The 16222-nt window shown below is 65.4% G+C and overlaps 2 protein-coding genes across 3 annotated transcripts; one reads left to right on the top strand and one right to left on the bottom strand.

Annotated features, from left to right (window-relative positions):
* Nucleotide 1: 1 nt before the first annotated feature.
* LSM12 (LSM12 homolog) lies at nt 2–12224 on the bottom strand. The gene is made up of 5 exons (XM_075443725.1): nt 12036–12224; nt 8302–8435; nt 2426–2535; nt 1754–1880; nt 2–1064 (listed from the first exon to the last, which is right to left on the bottom strand). Exons 1-5 carry the CDS (start codon nt 12154–12156, stop codon nt 972–974), a joined length of 585 nt encoding a protein of 194 aa, XP_075299840.1. The 5' UTR covers nt 12157–12224; the 3' UTR covers nt 2–971.
* Nucleotides 12225–12331: 107 nt separating this feature from the next.
* On the top strand, nt 12332–16056 carry G6PC3 (glucose-6-phosphatase catalytic subunit 3). 2 transcript variants are annotated; one of them, XM_075443311.1, is made up of 7 exons: nt 12332–12410; nt 13305–13531; nt 13877–13983; nt 14458–14548; nt 14853–14971; nt 15086–15227; nt 15300–16056. In XM_075443311.1, exons 2-7 carry the CDS (start codon nt 13314–13316, stop codon nt 15649–15651), a joined length of 1029 nt encoding a protein of 342 aa, XP_075299426.1. In that variant the 5' UTR covers nt 12332–12410; nt 13305–13313; the 3' UTR covers nt 15652–16056. The 2 variants fall into 2 exon arrangements, with proteins under 2 accessions (XP_075299426.1, XP_075299425.1); XM_075443310.1 differs by lacking the exon at nt 12332–12410 and adding an exon at nt 12447–12552.
* Nucleotides 16057–16222: the final 166 nt, after the last annotated feature.

The following is a 16222-nucleotide window of genomic DNA, read 5'->3' as shown; positions in this document are numbered from 1 at the left end:
TTTTTTTTTTTTTTTTTTGCTAAACAATACTAAAAAATTTTCCTTTTTTTTTTAAATGATTTTTTTTCTTTTTTTTTTTCATTTTTAACTCCTCTGCAGGCAGGGCTTGAATCGATCGGGGCTGAGCCAGCGCTGTTCAAAACCAAAACCAAAAAAAAAGGGGGGGGAAGGGGGAGGATCATGGCAAAAAAAAAAAAAAAAAAAAAGGAAAATAAAAACTTAAAAGAGAATAAAAAAAGCAAAAAAAGGGGCAAAAAAAGAAAAAAAAAAAAAGAAAAAAAGAAAAGGAGAGGGGGAAGGGGGAATCCGAGCCAGGCCCCGGGCGGGGGAGTGGGGGGGTTTTTTGCCACGATCCTGGTTGAGAAAACTGCTAGAAGCAGAAAATATTTAAAGAACATTTTAATATATATTCATATATATATTTAAAGATAAGAAAAATAAGACTAATTCAAGCCTTGCCCTGTGCAAACAAAATTAAAACGAGACCGCGCTGGTCACGAGGGTCCCGGTTCGGCCACCGCAGTCGGCTCGTTACTTTTATTTTCAGAGGGGGGGGTGCGGGGAGAGGGACGGGATCCTCCCGAGGGGCAGGCAGGGGGGGCACGGGGTGACAGACCCCCTTTAGAAAAGTAAAGGGGGGTGGGGGGCTTGGCGGGGGGGGAGGAGGAGAGGAGGGGGAGGAAAGGAACGGTCAAAAAATAAAACTAACGCCGCCCGACTGCCTGGTGGGAAGGAAAAGATGGCGGACAAAAGAAAGTCTGTTAGTCAAGTAATGCATGAGCTTTTAAATTATTCTCTTTTTCTCGTTTGTTTTAAAGTCTAAGGTTTGGAATCGGTTGAGCTCCCCATTAACGAGCTCAGAAAAAAAGGAAATAAAAGCTGAGCCCCCCGCCGCCGCCCACCGGTGCCCGGTGGGGCAGGGGGGGGGTCCGGCACGGCAAGGGGGGGGGTCCCCGACGCGGCGCTGGGCCTCAGGACGAGAGGGACGTCTCCTTCTGTGTCTGCTGTGCTTGTGAACGCTGCATTACCTTTTGGCTTTCCACGTCTCGAAAATGCTTCTCCACCTGCCGGCGGGGAGGGGGGGGACACGGACAGAGAAGAGGGGTTCAACACAGGCCCACGGAGGGACCACGGGGGGCACTCGTGGGGAGAGCTTATCCCGAGAAGCCCCCAGCCCCACATTTTACCCCAGGCCCCCCCCCCAACTGTCCCACACCTGCCCCAACCCCCCCTCCCCAGCCCACATCTACCCCAGTTCCTCACAGCCCCACGCTTATCCCAGGAGCCACCCCAGCCTCAGCCCCACACCTGACCCAGCCCCCCCCCAGCTGCCCCAAACCCCCCCAGCCCAAGCCCTTCATAGCCCCGTGCTCCTCATGGCAGGACCACGGGGGGCTCTCGCGGGGAGCCCACCCATGGCGGGGCCATGGGGGGTCTTGTGGGGCCACGGGGGGCTCTTGCAGGGAGCCCACTCACAGCAGGACCATAGGGGGATCTGGCGGGGAGCTCACCCACAGCGGGACCACGGGGGGCTTCTCACAGGGCCACGGGGGGCTCTCGCAGGAAGCCCACCCTTGGCAGGACCACAGAGGCTCTCGTGGGGAGCCCACCCTCAGAGGGACCACAGGGGGCTCCCAGCGTCCCCACACTCGGAGGGACCACGGGGGGCTCTCACGGGGAGCCCACCCATGGAGGGACCACAGGGGGCTCCCGGTGCCAGCAGCCCCCCCACCCCGTCCCACTCCGTACTCACTATTTTGCGTACGTGACTCAGGGCGCTCCCCTCTTTGCCTTTACAGTTTTCCACCTGGTAGGGAGGGGCGATAACGACTTCTTCCATCACCACGATGTTCTTCTCCTGCCATTTACAGTCCTTAATGCTGCGGGGGGACACACACATGGCATGAACCAACACGCTCCCGCGGCCCCCAGCCCCTCTGAAAGCCACCACCCACCCGCCCCCCCAGAGCTCGTCGCACCGAGGGGGTGATGTGGGTGCAGAAGGCACCCGGTACCCCTCCGGGTACCCAGCCAACGAGGGGTGGGAGCCCGCAGGGACCCGCACGTGGCCGGTGGGTGCCAGGAAGGGGCAGGGAGTGGGCAGGGAGCCATCGCCTGTCCCCGAGGGCTGCATGGCTCCAGCCAGCACATCCCAGGACACGTCAGCAGCATTCCATGGCCAGCCCGTGGGTCTGGGCAATGCAAACCCGCCCCAGGGCTCCTTCCACCAAGTGACACGGGGACTCGAGTGGCTCCTGGGACGTGTCGGCAGCGTTCCATGGCCAGCCCGAGGGACCGGGCACTGCAAACCCGCCCCGGGGCTCCTTCCACCGAGCGACACGGGGACACAAGCGGCTCCCAGGCAGCGGCACGTGGGCCGAGGCAGAGCGCAGGGGTCACCAGCGGCACCGAGGAGGGGACTTACGTCTTGTGTATAGTCTGGAAGAGCTGCTGCCCCTCCAGAGAGACACCAGCACTAATTGCATACGCCTGGCTCATCTTCTCCTCCTTCTCCGTCCGCGCTTTGTTGGCAAGCTGGAGGGGAGACCAAGAGAGAGGGAGCTCAGCCGAGCATCGCCCGAGCGGCCGTGAGAGCTCCGAGGGGACGGGTCCCGCCCGCAGATGCAGCTCTGCCGCTCGCTGTCCGCCTCGCCAATTAAATCGGGGTGATGAGCACCCAATTTCCACCCTCCCACCGCACCTTCCTCTGCACAACCCGGAGGCCACAGCTTAACACCGTTTCCAGACACTGTCACCACTGCCTGTGTCCCCCCCCCTGGTATTTTAGGGGTGCGAGGTCCCTCTTTTCGCATGCCCCTGATTAGGCACAGGGAGTAAATCAGCCAAACATCACCTTCCCCTCTGCCTCTCCTGAATTAATTACTGCATTTTAGGTCCAAACCACCTTCCGCTGCTCGCTGTTTACTCAAGGCACGCAGCCAGGCAAAATGAGCCCGGAATAACCACTACGTTCGGGCTCGTGGGGTGTAAATGCCTCCGTACGCACCACACAGGAGCGTGAGCAACTTCATCCCGGAGCAGCTACTCTGTTCCCCCCAAAAAAACAAGCAGGATGGGTGATCTGGGAGTTGCTCCGGCAGCTCACAGCGTCGGTGCGCGGGGAAGTGGGATTACGCCGGCGGGGTCCCGGAGCAGAGAGGGGAAACCCTGGCGTCCCCGGTGTGACATCCCGCGGCGGTGGGAGGAGAGGAGCCTGCGGGCAGGCAGCGCGGGGCCAGCTGCCTCTCCCCGGCCGGGGCTGCCGCAGTGGAAGAGCCACATTGGCACTGCCGCCCACGCCAGCCTTCCTCTTCCTCCTCCCCGGAACCGTCCCAAGCCAGACTGCCTTCCTCCACGCTGCGCGAGGACGGCTTCACCCTCTCCAAAGCCCTCTCTGGTAGGGAAAGCCCGAGCTCCCACCGCGTGGGGACACTTTTTGCAGCAAATAATGCCGGTAAGGGACAGTTTCCCCGTCCCAGCCAGCCCGGCTCGTGCCACGGCAGCCCCGGCGTCTCCTCTCCGTGCCCAGGCGGGCTGGCTCGCTGCGCCAGCGTTGGGTCGCTCGCCATGGGCTCCTCAGCCTCCCGCCGAGCCACGGAAGCCGTAACAGGGCGACGGGAGAAGCCGGGGATCTTTTCTTGGACCCGGCACAAGCCGGCTCTGAAGCCACCTCCGTCACTCTATGCAGGAATTGCTCTCTCCAAGACCACCAGTCCCGGCTTCCAAAATGGTTTTTCAGACTGGGTGCAATGTTTCCCAGTAACTTTCCTGCATCCAAGCCACGCACGCAACCACCAGCCTTCTCCAGGGCCGCGCTGACTCGTCGCCGGAGCAGGGCTGCTCCCCGAGGCCGGCGCACCCGGTTCCCAACGGGCTCCGCTGCTGGCACCACAGCTCTGGGGACAGCCCTGCGAGGTGGGTGACAACAGGCCACAGCGAGGAGCCCAGACACCGTGGTTCAGTGCGGATGAAGAGCAGCCCCTCACGCGCCGACATCATGGGCAGCATCCCAGCACCCCTTCATCGGGTGCTCCTAGACCCCAGGATTAGCAGCAGCCAGCAAAGTCCAACCTCATCCTCGTCCTCGTCCTCCTCCTCGCCAGAGTCACAGAATCCCAGCATGGTCGGGGTTGGCAGGGACCTCTGGGGTCACCCAGCCCAACCCCCTGCCCAAGCAGGGTCACCCAGAGCAGGCTGCACAGCACCGCGTCCAGGCGGGGCTGGAATATCTCCAGAGAAGGAGACTCCACAGCCTCCCTGGGCAGCCTGGGCCAGGGCTCCGTCACCCTCAGAGGGAAGAAGTTCTTCCTCGGGTTCAGCTGGAGCTTCCCAGGCTTCAGTTTGTGCCCATTGCCCCTTGTCCTGTCGCTGGGCACCACTGAAAAGAGTCTGGCTCTGTCCTCCTGACACCCACCCTGCAGATATTTAGAGGCATTTCTAAGGTCCCCTCTCAGCCTTCTCTTCTCCAGGCTGAACAAGCCCAGCTCACTCAGCCTCTCCTCATAGGAAAGATGCTCCAGTCCCCTCATCATCCTCGTAGCCCTCTGCTGGACTCTCTCCAGTAGCTCCTCCTCTTTCTGCAACTGGGGAGCCCAGCACTGGACACAGCACTGCAGATGGGGCCTCACCAGGGCAGAGTAGAGGGGAAGGAGAACCTCCCTCGCCCTGCTGCCCACACTCCTCTTGATGCACCCCAGGATCCCATTGGCTTTCTTGGCACCCAGGGCACACTGCTGGCTCATGGTCACCCTGTCGTCCACCAGGACACCCAGGTCCCTCTCCACACAGCTGCTCTCCAGTAGGTCCGCCCCAGCCTGTACTGGTGCATGGGGTTGTTCCTCCCCAGGTGCAGGACCCTGCACTCGCCCATGTTGAACTTCATCAGGTTCCTCTCCGCCCAACTTTCCAGCCTGTCCAGGTCACGCTGGATGGCAGCACAGCCTGCCGGTGTATCCACCACACCTCCCAGTTTGGTGTCATCAGCAAGCTTGCTGAGGGTGCACTCTAACTCTTCATCCAGATCATTGATGAAGAAGTTGAACAAGCCTGGGCCCAGTACTGACCCTTGGAGGACACCACTAGCCACTGGCCTGAGTACATCAGCCCTAGAGCTGACTCACCTGCAGCGCTGGTTCCTTTATGAACCGAGCACCAAACCCAGGGTCCCCTCACTCGTCCCTCCCCTGCCACAGGACGTGCTCTCCCTGATCACTGCTGCTATCCCCGCATCGGACACGCCGAGCCTCCAGCCTCCCTGATCCAAGCCCTCCAAACAGCCTTGCTCCCCGCGCCGCACGGCCTCACGCCCCCAGCAGCGAGCGCCCGAAGGCGCCGGGGCTGCTGAAGACTCGGATACGCGCCCTGTGCGACGCTGACGTGAACGAGTGAGTCACCTCCCCGTTCACGTCCGTATGAATGAGGAAAACGCGGCACGAGGAGCCGGTGAGGGCCCCCGAGCGCCGCGCCGCAGCCCCTCGCCGCCGGGATGGCCCCCGTCCCGCTCGGGTGCCGGCAGCCTGGTGAGAAGGGCCCAGCGCAGCGTCCCTGGGCGACTCACAGGGATCTCCTGCCCCGGGCAGCCGAGGTCCCCAGCGCGGGCCAGCCCCTCGGGGCAGGATGGTGTCCCCAGAGCGACCGGCACAGGCCCCAGCCTCTTCCATCTCCCCTGCCACCCATCACCGGCAGCTTTGAGATCAGCCAGAACTTGACCGACCCGCTGCCAGCCCTCGGTCGCACCGGCATCACCTCCCGCTGCCTCGCTGGCCCCTCGCCTCCAGGTCTTCTGGTCCCAACGTCTTCTCCCCGCTCAGGACCAAGCAGCGAAGTGCTGAGCATACCCGGGGGGCTCTGCTTGCTCCCCGGGGCCTTCAGAGCAGCAAAGGCTTGCCCTCGAGCACCACAAGCATTCCTGCATGCCAACAGCTGCTTCCCCCAGTATGACCAGTATCAGCTCATCTACATCCCAGTTCTGCAGAACCTGCGGACCTCAGCCTGCCAGCATGTTCTTGGGCGAGGAGATGCAGATCGGGCGATCGGAACAGCGTGGAAAAAGCCCTCCTGTCACTGGGGGTGGGGACACGGCCACGCTGGTGGCTGCACACCAGCTTCCAGCCACTGAAGATACGATTTGATTCATTTTTTTTCACCCACACCAGTTATTTTGATGCCGGAAAGGCTGAAGCGAGTTATCCGAAGTCGCGCGGGGCGTTTCCCGCTCAGCAGGCCCGGCTGCGCTCCCGGCGAGGTCACTCGATGCAGTCACAACCAAGTCATATCTCTGCAGGCGCTGTGTCACTCGAGACCACCACCACCGTGCAAACCCACCGAGAAGGCACCCACGGGGGTTACAGAGGCCCAGCTGGTGCCACCACGCGACACCGACCAGCAGGCAGAGCCCGGAGGAGGCTTCCCCAGGGCATCAAGGAGGTGACAACTGAAAAGCCCCACAGCCAGACCTTGCAGAATCACAGGGGTTGAAAAAGCCCTCTGTGGGTCACCCAGCCCAACCCCCCGCCCAAGCAGGGTCACCCAGAGCAGGCTGCACAGCACCGCGTCCAGGCGGGGCTGGAATATCTCCAGAGAAGGAGACTCCACAGCCTCCCTGGGCAGCCTGGGCCAGGGCTCCGTCACCCTCAGAGGGAAGAAGTTCTTCCTCGGGTTCAGCTGGAGCTTCCTCTGCTTCAGTTTGTGCCCGTTGCCCCTTGTCCTGTCGCTGGGCACCACTGAACAGAGTCTGGCCCCGTCCTCCTGACCCCCACCCTGTAGATATTTAGAGGCATTTCTAAGGTCCCCTCTCAGCCTTCTCTTCTCCAGGCTGAACAAGCCCAGCTCCCTCAGCCTCTCCTCGTAGGAGAGATGCTCCAGTCCCCTCATCATCCTCGTAGCCCTCTGCTGGACTCTCTCCAGTAGCTCTTCATCTTTGTTGAAGTGGGGAGCCCAGCACTGGACACAGCACTGCAGATGGGGCCTCACTAGGGCAAGAGTAGAGGGGGGGAGAACCTCCCTGGACCTGCTGACCACACTCCTCATGATGCACTCCCGATGCCACTGGCCTTCTTGGCAGCCAGGGCACACTGCTGGCCTTCCCGGAGCCCGGCTGTCTCCAGCCACTTCGTACCAACACCCAGGGCTCGGGTTCACCTGCCCTTTTTTCCAGACCATCTCCAGGTGTCAGAAGCGATCGCCTTCCCGAAGGCCGTACGAAAAGCAGTTCCTCAAAATCCAACTGCGTGTGCTTCACTGCTCCTCTCCACCCCCCGCTGTTCGGCTTCACCCAAAAATCGTTGATTCCAAAGTGACCAACACCCACGGGGAGAGCGGGCTGCGGGCAGAGTGGGCACCCAGCGAAGCACAAACCTCGCCTACCATCACCCACAGGAGCACACTGAGTGCTCCAGCACGTTCTCAACCTGGGGTTGTGGGGAGAGCGCCCGCGAGGAGCAGCATGGGCTCAGGTAAGCGGAGCAGCAGCTTCAGCCATGCCCATCTCCTCCCGCAGGTTTTGATTTGAGCACTCAGGTCACCCGCTGTCAGGGGAAGAACCTCCTGCACGTTTACGCAAGGCTCCGTCCTCCCTTCTCCCTGTCCACCGAAGAACCACATCACATCCCTCTGCCGAAGGCACCGGGGCTGCCGCGGAGCCAGGAGGGTCGAGACCACCGCACCCCTCCCCAGTCACAAGGTGCTTTGCAGCCTCAACATGACTAAAAACGCCCCGGAGGCCCTGACGCTGAAATTCTCCGTCAGCATTTGAAGCAGCAACTCGCATCTGCTCGCCAGCACAGAAATCCCCGCTTCCTCCCGCAGCTGGAGGCCGGCACGCAGCAGAGCGGCCTCCGAAGAGGGCACGGGGCTCGGCGCTGGGCAGAGCCGCTCTCCGAGCTCCAAGTGCTCTAACGGGAGGCTGCAGCATTGCCCAGGCACTTCATTCTACAGGGCAGGACCACACTGGAGCAAACACGGTGTAAATACAGAGCAGAGGGTGGGCAGGCGCCAGGGGAGCCGAGGGCAGCGACGGCATCGGCTCGCCAGGCAAGCACAGCGAGGACTGGCTCGCGGATGGAACGAAACTGGGAGCTCCCTCGCTGAGCAACCCCGACACAGAGAGGGTCCAGACCCCGGCAGCAGGTCACGGAGACTCGACACACCCAAAATATCATCACCTAAACCCTCAACGGAGCCGCGGGAGGTTGGGAGTGGAGCGGGTGATTTGAAGTTTCAAAGCTGCCTCCTGCCCAACAGGGACCTCCCCCCGCGAATCCCTCCCTGCCAGCCCCCGAGCCCCCCAGGGCAGGGTCTTACCTTGCTAACGTTGAGTGAAGCTAAAGGAGGAGGCGTTTCCGTGCGGTCGTTAATTATTTCCACTTCTGAAACATACTGTAAGTTTACAAGCAGGATATCTGCGTGATTAGGCTTTCCACTGGAAGAGGGGCATTCTGGAGGGGAAAAAGCGTTAAGGAAAACAAATCCAGACGGAGACGCTCTCGGGCCCGATGCACAGAGCTGTGAGGAGCAAACCAGGAGAACGCTTGGTTTCCAGCGAGCTCCTCCACCACCCCGTCCCTACTCAGCCAAGCACGGGGTCACCCGTGAGACCCCAACGCCGTCAACCACCTCTTCCTGGGCCCATCTGATGCCGATCCAGTTGCCCTGACTATAGCACGAGTTTTCCAGGCAATAATTGCTGAACGCAGAACACGCACGGCCGGGGATGCTGCACGCTCTCCGCCGAAAAAGCGATTCCGTCCCGACGAGTCGGAGAGGTGCTGCTGCCGGGGTCCCCGCTCGCCACAAGCACCACCCAACAAATTTGCACCTTTCATACCGCGACTATTCCCTCCCGCAGGCCAGCGGCCTCCCCGGGAGCAGGCCCCAGCGCGGGCGGAAGCAGAGCTGCTCGGCTGCTCCCCGGGAAAAGCCTCCTCGCCCTCGCACACCTCAAACGCAGCGAGGTTTGTTGTGGTCGCTCTCGCAGCACGACTGGAAAGTGTAAATGAGACAACAGTGCACCACCCCCAGGAAAAAAATAACAACAACCCACCCCTTCCAGTGCTGACACGAATTCCTGCGCAATCTGTTCCCCGGGAGGCTGCGTCGTTAGCCCCCCGCTCCCCCGGCTGCTGGAAAGAGCCCGGAGCACAGCACCGAGAGCCTCTTCCGCGCCGACGCCGTCTCCTCCGCGGAAGAGATGCTCACGGAGGCGACTCTTCCTCCCCGGGCCCGGCTGTGCGGGTGAAGCCCTCCCTAGCAAACACCTCCCAGTAAAGGAGGGAGAACGAGGGATGCCCGGGGAACCCCGGTCTCTTCCTTCTCGGGGGGATGAGACAGAGCATCCCAGCTTCGGGAGGAAGAGCCAGAGCCAGGGCAGAGCCAGACGAGGGGCTGGCAGCCCTCCCCAGAGCAGACCGCCAGCGCGACGCACTCAGCCAACCCCTTCCAGCCTTTCCTGCAGCCTCCGCTCGGGCCTGGGGAGCTTCCCCAACCCACCCCAGACCACACCAGCAGGACCAGGAGCTGAGCCCAGGACAGGTCCCCAGTCTCCCTAACGCCCGAGCACCCCGCAGGGCTTTTCCTGCGGCGTTTCCTCCAGCCACGAACCCCTCTGACAGCTCCTCCATCGCCCCAGAACCCAGCCCCAGGGCCTCCAGTCTCCTCCCAGCACCAGTCCCCGGGCTGAGGGTCCACCTTCAGCGGCCCCTTTGCTGTTCCCTGACGGCCCCTGGCCCTTCGCCTTCACCGTACTCACAGGTTAAAACGCAAAGCACACCCTCGTAAATCTGTATTTTAACCCCCCGAGCACTGCTTTCCCTCCTCTTCCTCACCCGAGGCCCAGGGCAGCCCCCAGACCCCCCGTCCCTTCGCTCCCCCAGCCACAGGGCACTTCTGGCACAGCCCCCAGAGCTCCTCAAACCTCTCCCGAACCCCTCAGAGCCCCCCCTACCCTCAGAGGACCTTGCCTTGCCGCCACGGTCTCCCCTTAAATCCCACAGGGCCGATGAGGGCTCCCCCCTGCCCCAAAGCCCACCGGGGACCCCTGACCTAATATTTCCCAGGGGCTCCCACCCCTCCAGGCCTCCCCCACCCTCCCTAAAGCCCACCAGGCCCTGCCCACCCCACGGGACCTCACCATGCTGCCAAGGCCTCCCTCTGCCCCCCCAAAAAGCTGCCCATCCCCTTCTAGGACACCCCCCCCCCCCCCAGGGCTCCTGCTGTCCTCAAGATCCACACCCCCCCCCGACTCCCCCATTCTCCCTGCCCCCCCCAAGGCCTCCCCATAGAACCCCAGCCCTCTATGGAGCTACTCCCCCCCTACCCCAGACAGTCCCACTGTAGGGCTCCCCAGTAACCCCAGTACTGGGCTCCCCACTCCTCCCAAAACCTCACCATAGGGTGCCCCACTTCCCCCCCAAACCTCACCATAGGGCACCCCACTCCCCCTCCCATTAACCCCATTGTGGGGTTCCTCACCCCCCCAAAAATCTCCCCACAGGCCACCCCACTTCTCCCCAGTAACCCCACTACAGGGCTCCCCACACTCCCATTAACCCCACTATAGTGCTCCCTGCTCCCCAAAAAACCTTCTCAGAGGGCACCCCACTCCCCCCCACATTAACCCCACGACAGGGCACCTCACCCCCCCCAAACCTCACTACAGTGTGCCCCGCTCTCCCCCCAGCGACCCCACTGCGGGGCTCCCCACCCTGCCAAGAACCCCACCACGGGGTCCTCGCTCCCCCAGAAACCTCCCTACAGGGCATCCCACCCTCCACCAGTAACCCCAGCACAGGGCTCCCCCCTCCATTAACCCCACCGCGGGACTCCTCATTCCTTCCCAAAGCCTCCCTGTCGGGCATCCCACTGCCTCCCAGTAACCCCAACACAGGGCTCCCACACCCCAAAAACCTCCCTACAGGGCACTCCACTTCTCCCCAGTAACCCCACCCCAGGGCTCCTCGCTCCCCCAGTAACCCCACCCCAGGGCTCCCACACCCCACCACTAATCCCAGTACAGGGCTCCCCATGCTCCCAGTAACCCCACCCCAGGGCTCCTCGCTCCCCCAGTAACCCCACCCCAGGGCTCCCACACCCCACCACTAATCCCAGTACAGGGCTCCCCATGCTCCCAGTAACCCCACCCCAGGGCTCCTCGCTCCCCCAGTAACCCCACCCCAGGGCTCCTCGCTCCCCCAGTAACCCCACCCCAGGGCTCCTCACTCCCCCAGTAACCCCACCACAGGGCTCCCACAGCCCCCCAGTAACCCCACCACAGGGCTCCTCACTCCCCTCCAGTAACCCCACTGCAGGGCTCCCGGACCCCCCAGTAACCCCACCACAGGGCTCCCCGCTCCCCCAGTAACCCCACCCCAGGGCTCCTCGCTCCCCCAGTAACCCCACCACAGGGCTCCCACAGCCCACCAGTAACCCCACCACAGGGCTCCTCACTCCCCTCCAGTAACTCCACCCCAGGGCTCCCCACACTCCCAGTAACCCCACTGCAGGGTGCCCAGACCCCCCAGTAACCCCACTGCAGGGCTCCTCGCTCCCCCAGTAACCCCACCACAGGGCTTCCCACGCTCCCAGTAACCCCAACACAGGGCTCCCCACACTCCCAATAACCCCACTGCAGGGCTCCCAGACCCCCCAGTAACCCCACCACAGGGCTCCCATACCCCCCCAACAACCCCACTACAGGGCTCCCGCTCCCCCCCAGTAACCCCACCCCAGGGCTCACTGCTCCCCCATTAACCCCATCACAGAGTTCCCCATACTCCCAGTAACCCCACCCCAGGGCTCCTCGCTCCCCCAGTAACCCCACTACATGTTTGCCCACGCTCCCAGTAACCCCACCACAGGGCTCCCGCTCCCCCCCAGTAACCCCAGCGCAGAGCCCCCCGCTTCCCCCCCCACAACGCTCCCCCCAAGACCCCCCCCAGCACCCCTCCACCCCCGCCCTCCCCTCCGAGCCCCCCCCTCCCCGGCGGCCCAGGCCCGGGCGGGCCGCTCCCCCCGCCGAGGCGCCGCCGCAGGGGGGATACTGAGCGCCAGCATCTTGCTGGGGTAATCGAAGGCGACGACCTCGCCCTGCAGGCGCTGCTCCTGGCAGGTGCGGCAGGAGACCTGGCTGCCCACGCTGAAGTACTCGCCCGGCGCCGCCATTTTCTCTCCAGCCCCGCAGCGGCCGCCGCGGCTCGGCCTCGGCCAGGCGCGGCGAGGGGCGGGGCCGCCGCGCTACGTCACCGCGCGCGACGAGGGGCGGGGTGACCTTGGCTTGGGGGGGGGGGGGTGGGGGGAGTGAGAGCGAGGCCGCCGCTGCCGGGGTCTCTGGCTCCGCCCCGCGATTTGGCCCTCGCGTCGCGCCGTAGCCGGCCGGCGCCGCGGGGGCTGCTGGGGGTTGTAGGCGGAAGGGGACGGTGAGAGGAGCGCGGGGGGGGCGGGGCGGGACGCGGCTGGGAGGGAGCGGGGCCGGCGGCGGGGGGGCCCGGGTGACAGAGACACACACACCACCCCCCTCCGGCACCCCCGGGCCCGCCGCGGCTCGGGGAGCGTCACCAGGTGCCAGCGGGAGGGCCCGGCCGCTCCGGCAGCCGCCAGTGGGCCCAGGGAGGGCCCGGGCCTGGCCGGGGAGACCCCAGGGAGGCCCCAGAGAGGCCCCAGAGAGGCCCCAGGCCTGGCCCAGAGAGACCCCCGGGAGGCTCCAGGGAGACCACAGGGAGGCCCCAGGCCTGGCCCAGGGAGACCCCAGGGAGACCCCGGGCCTGCTCCAGGGAGACACCAGGGAGACCCCAGGAAGACCCCAGGGGGGCCCCAAGCCTGGCCCAGAGACACCCCAGGGAGACCCCAGGCCTGCTCTAGAGAGACCCCCGGGAGGCCCCAGGGAGACCCCAGGCCTGGCCCAGAGAGACCCCTGGGAGACCCCGGGACTGCTCCAGGGAGGCCCCGAGGAGCCCCCGGGGCTCTTCAGGGCAGCCCAGCCGCTCCAGTGAACCCCACGCTGAGGCCCCTAGGGATGCGCCCACGCTGCGTCAGCCGCCGTCCCCACCGCAGCTCTCCTGGAGCTGCCGCCCCACGGGCGGGATGCGAGGGTGGAGAACCCTTCCCCAGCAAACTTCAGGCGGCCAGCGGCTCCCTGCAGCTGTGCCAGCGCCGGCGTCACGCGCCGAGGCGTCCCTCGGGGTCCTGGCCAGCGCAGGAGCGAGCCACAGGCTGGCACCCACCCTGGAGAGCCACCCCCCAGCCCCTCGCCGGGGTCCGCACCAGTCAGGCGGACTCTGTGCCAAGCTCTGACGCTCCCTCTCTCCCTCCAGCCCGGCGCGATGGATGCCCTGCACGCCACCGGCATCCGCTTCGCGGAGGTGCTGCAGTCCGGGCCGCCCTGGATGGAAAAATTCTGGATCTCCGTGACCTCCCTGGCCGATCCCAAATGCATCTTCACCATCTGCTTCCCCCTCGCCTATTTCCTTGACCACAAAGTGGGGGTGTCGGTGCTGTGGATCGGCCTGGTGTCAGAGTGGCTCAACGTGGTCCTCAAATGGTGAGGGGAGAGCCGGGAGTCGCAGGGTCCCTGTCACACCTGGTGACACCCCGAGGGCCGAGCGGTGGCAGAAACACAACCGCGGACTCCGCTCGGCGGGCAGAGACGCGTGCTGCTCCTGGCCTGCGCCACGCCGAGAGCGTGCGGAGTTCCTGCAGGTTACCCAAGCCGCGGGAGCGCGTCTGCCAGGCATTCATGGCAGAAAAAGCCCCGGGGGCCGTAAGAACTGGCAGGGATCCTGCCCTCCTGCTGCCGGCTTCAGCCCTTGGGTCCCCCGGGATGGGCGTTGGCGGCGTTGGGCTGCGCTCGGCCGTTCACCGCTCTGCGGTTTCCTCTCCCCACCAGGTTCCTGTTCGGGGAGCGCCCGTTCTGGTGGGTCCATGAGTCGGGGTTCGCCAGCGAGGGGATGGTGACGTTGCGCCAGTTCCCCGTCTCCTGCGAAACGGGACCGGGTGAGTTCCGGGCGGACGCTTTTCCTTGCGTTCGGCGGGATCCGTAGGGAAGGGCTGCGGGAGCCGGGAGGCTCCGTCCGGGCGGGAACGCTGCTGGGCTGGCAGGACGCGCGGAGCGGGAAAGCCGCTCGTCAGCCAGCGCCTGGTGGCAGAGACAACGAGCGAGCGGCGGGGAGCGGGCCGGGCGCCACGGCACAGCCGGCTCCGGGAAACCACCGGAGAGTCTGCCGGCGGCGGGGACCCGGGCGCCTCGCTCGCCCCTGCCCGCAGAGCCCACCACCCCACCTGGCATTTCGGGCAGGCGACCGTCGTCCGCGGGCACCGGCTTGTTCCGTCCTCATCCTCGCGCCAAGCCGCGGCTGTCGGCCGGGAGGGAGCCCGGGCCGCGGCAGGGCCGAGGGCCAGGCGTGGCGGACGCGTCGCCGGCTCTCCCGGGCGACGCCGCGTCCAGCGTCGCGTGCTTCCCCCCCGCAGGGAGCCCCTCCGGCCACTGCATGATCACGGGGGCGGCTCTCTGGCCGCTCGTCTCCGCGCTGACGGCGCTGGCGTCCAGGCGCTGCGCCAGGTGAGTCCCGCAACGGGGAAACCGGCGCTCGGACATCGCTGAAACACCTTTTGGCGGAGGGAGGTGCGATGGGGGACCCTTCCCCGGCGAGCAGCACCCACGGGCTCTGCCCTGGGAGCTCTGGCCGCTGCAGGAAGAGGCTGCGCAGCCCTGGGGACCCCCGCAAAGCCGCCTCTGCCGCTGATTTTTGCCTTTTTCACCCGGTTTTGCTCATTCTTCCCGCCAAGCGGGGTCAAACCTGCCCTGACTGGCACAGCACTGAGCCGAGGGCTGGCTCCCGGCCACTGACCCTCCTGCCTTCCAGCACGGCGGCCAGGCTGACCCCCCCCGGCGCCTACGCCCTCCTCCTCCTCGCCATCGGGCTCTCGCGGGTCTTCGTCCTGGCCCATTTCCCTCATCAGGTGGTGGGCGGCATCCTGGCAGGTGAGCGGGGCTGGGGGCAGCGCTCCATCCCCCTGCCCCGGGGCGTTTCGGGCACCTTCCCCTCCCCTCGAGCCCCCCCGGGACCCCCACACCTTGCCTGTCCTCCCCGTCCAGGGGCAGCCCTGGGCTGGGGGCTGCAGGCTCGCACCCCCGTCGCCCGCTCCCCGGGCTTCTTCGCGGCCGCCGCGCTGGCCCTGCTGCTCGGCTCCGTCGCCCTGCACAGCGCGGTGATCGCCGCCGGCATCGACATCGACTGGTGAGCGTCCGGCGAGGAGCGGGGGGCTCACGGCAGCGTGCCCCCCACCCAAACCCACTCACCCCTCTGCAGGTCCATCTGCCTGGCCGCCGAATGGTGCTCCGACCCTGCCTGGCTCCGTCGCGACACCCGGCCCTTCGCCTCCATCTGCCGCGACGCCGGCAGCGCCGCGGGCCTGGGGCTGGCAGCCGCGTTCCCCCCGCGCCGCGGCAAGCGGCTGGACCCCCGGCAGCGCCTGGCTGGTGCCGTGTTGGCCGTGGGAGCCGTGCAGGCCCTGCACCGGCTGCCGCAGCCCACCGACGGGACCCTCTGGTACGGCACCAGCTTCCTCCGGTACGCGGCTGGGCCCTGGCTGGTGGCATCGCTCCTGCCCCGGCTCCTGCTCTCCCTCGCCCGCTCCCCGGGCTCCCCCCACGCCGAGTAGGGGTCCCCGCCGTTGGGGTCCCCACTGTCGGGTCATCCCAGTGAGTCCTGTGCCCATCACCGGTGGCAACAGCTCCGTGCCGGGGGGGGCACCCACCGTGCCCCCGGGAGCCCGGGGCAGTTGTTTGACCCTGGCTGCGCTGCTCCCCCCCAGGACCCCCGGCGTGAGGGGCAGAGCTGGGGGTGTCCCCACGCCCAGCAGGTCTGGGGACAGAGCGTGGGGACAGCCCCGGCCCTGGGGACACTGAGAAATGGCACCACCCCCTGCCCCGGCCCCCTTCCAGCTGCCCCAGTTCTCCCAGTTTCCCCCTCGGGGCAGGGAGGGGAAGGGGCTGAGACCCCCACTGTACCGCGCTGGCCGGAGGGGCCACCCCCTTTCTAACCAAATAAAACCGCCATTACCAACCCACCGGCCCCGAGTCCTTCACAGAGGGGGGGCACGGGCAGGGCTGGGGGCAGCGGGGTGGATGGAGCCCCCCCCCTCCCCAAGCCCCCCCTAGGCTGCTCCAGCTCCACACCCCGGGAAAGGGGCAGCCCAGTTGCTGCAGGAAGGGAAACTGAGGCACACAGGG

The sequence above is a fragment of the Opisthocomus hoazin genome, chromosome 26 (assembly GCF_030867145.1).
Source record: "Opisthocomus hoazin isolate bOpiHoa1 chromosome 26, bOpiHoa1.hap1, whole genome shotgun sequence".
Taxonomy (NCBI): Eukaryota; Metazoa; Chordata; class Aves; order Opisthocomiformes; family Opisthocomidae; genus Opisthocomus; species Opisthocomus hoazin.
The sequence above is the reverse complement of the archived record's forward strand: the minus strand, read 5'-3'. Positions and strand labels throughout refer to the sequence as shown.

Bases quoted from the DNA above. Each gene is read 5' to 3' on its own strand.
- G6PC3 (XM_075443311.1), top strand. From the start codon at position 13,314: ATGGATGCCCTGCACGCCACCGGCATCCGCTTCGCGGAGGTGCTGCAG. The intron at 13,984-14,457 runs GTGAGTTCCGGG...TCCCCCCCGCAG, and splicing joins CTCCTGCGAAACGGGACCGG to GGAGCCCCTCCGGCCACTGC. The intron at 14,972-15,085 runs GTGAGCGGGGCT...CTCCCCGTCCAG, and splicing joins GGTGGGCGGCATCCTGGCAG to GGGCAGCCCTGGGCTGGGGG.
- LSM12 (XM_075443725.1), bottom strand. From the start codon at position 12,156: ATGGCGGCGCCGGGCGAGTACTTCAGCGTGGGCAGCCAGGTCTCCTGC. The intron at 2,536-8,301 runs GTAAGACCCTGC...TCTCCCCTCCAG, and splicing joins CTTCACTCAACGTTAGCAAG to CTTGCCAACAAAGCGCGGAC. The intron at 1,065-1,753 runs GTGAGTACGGAG...CCCCGCCGGCAG, and splicing joins TGAGTCACGTACGCAAAATA to GTGGAGAAGCATTTTCGAGA.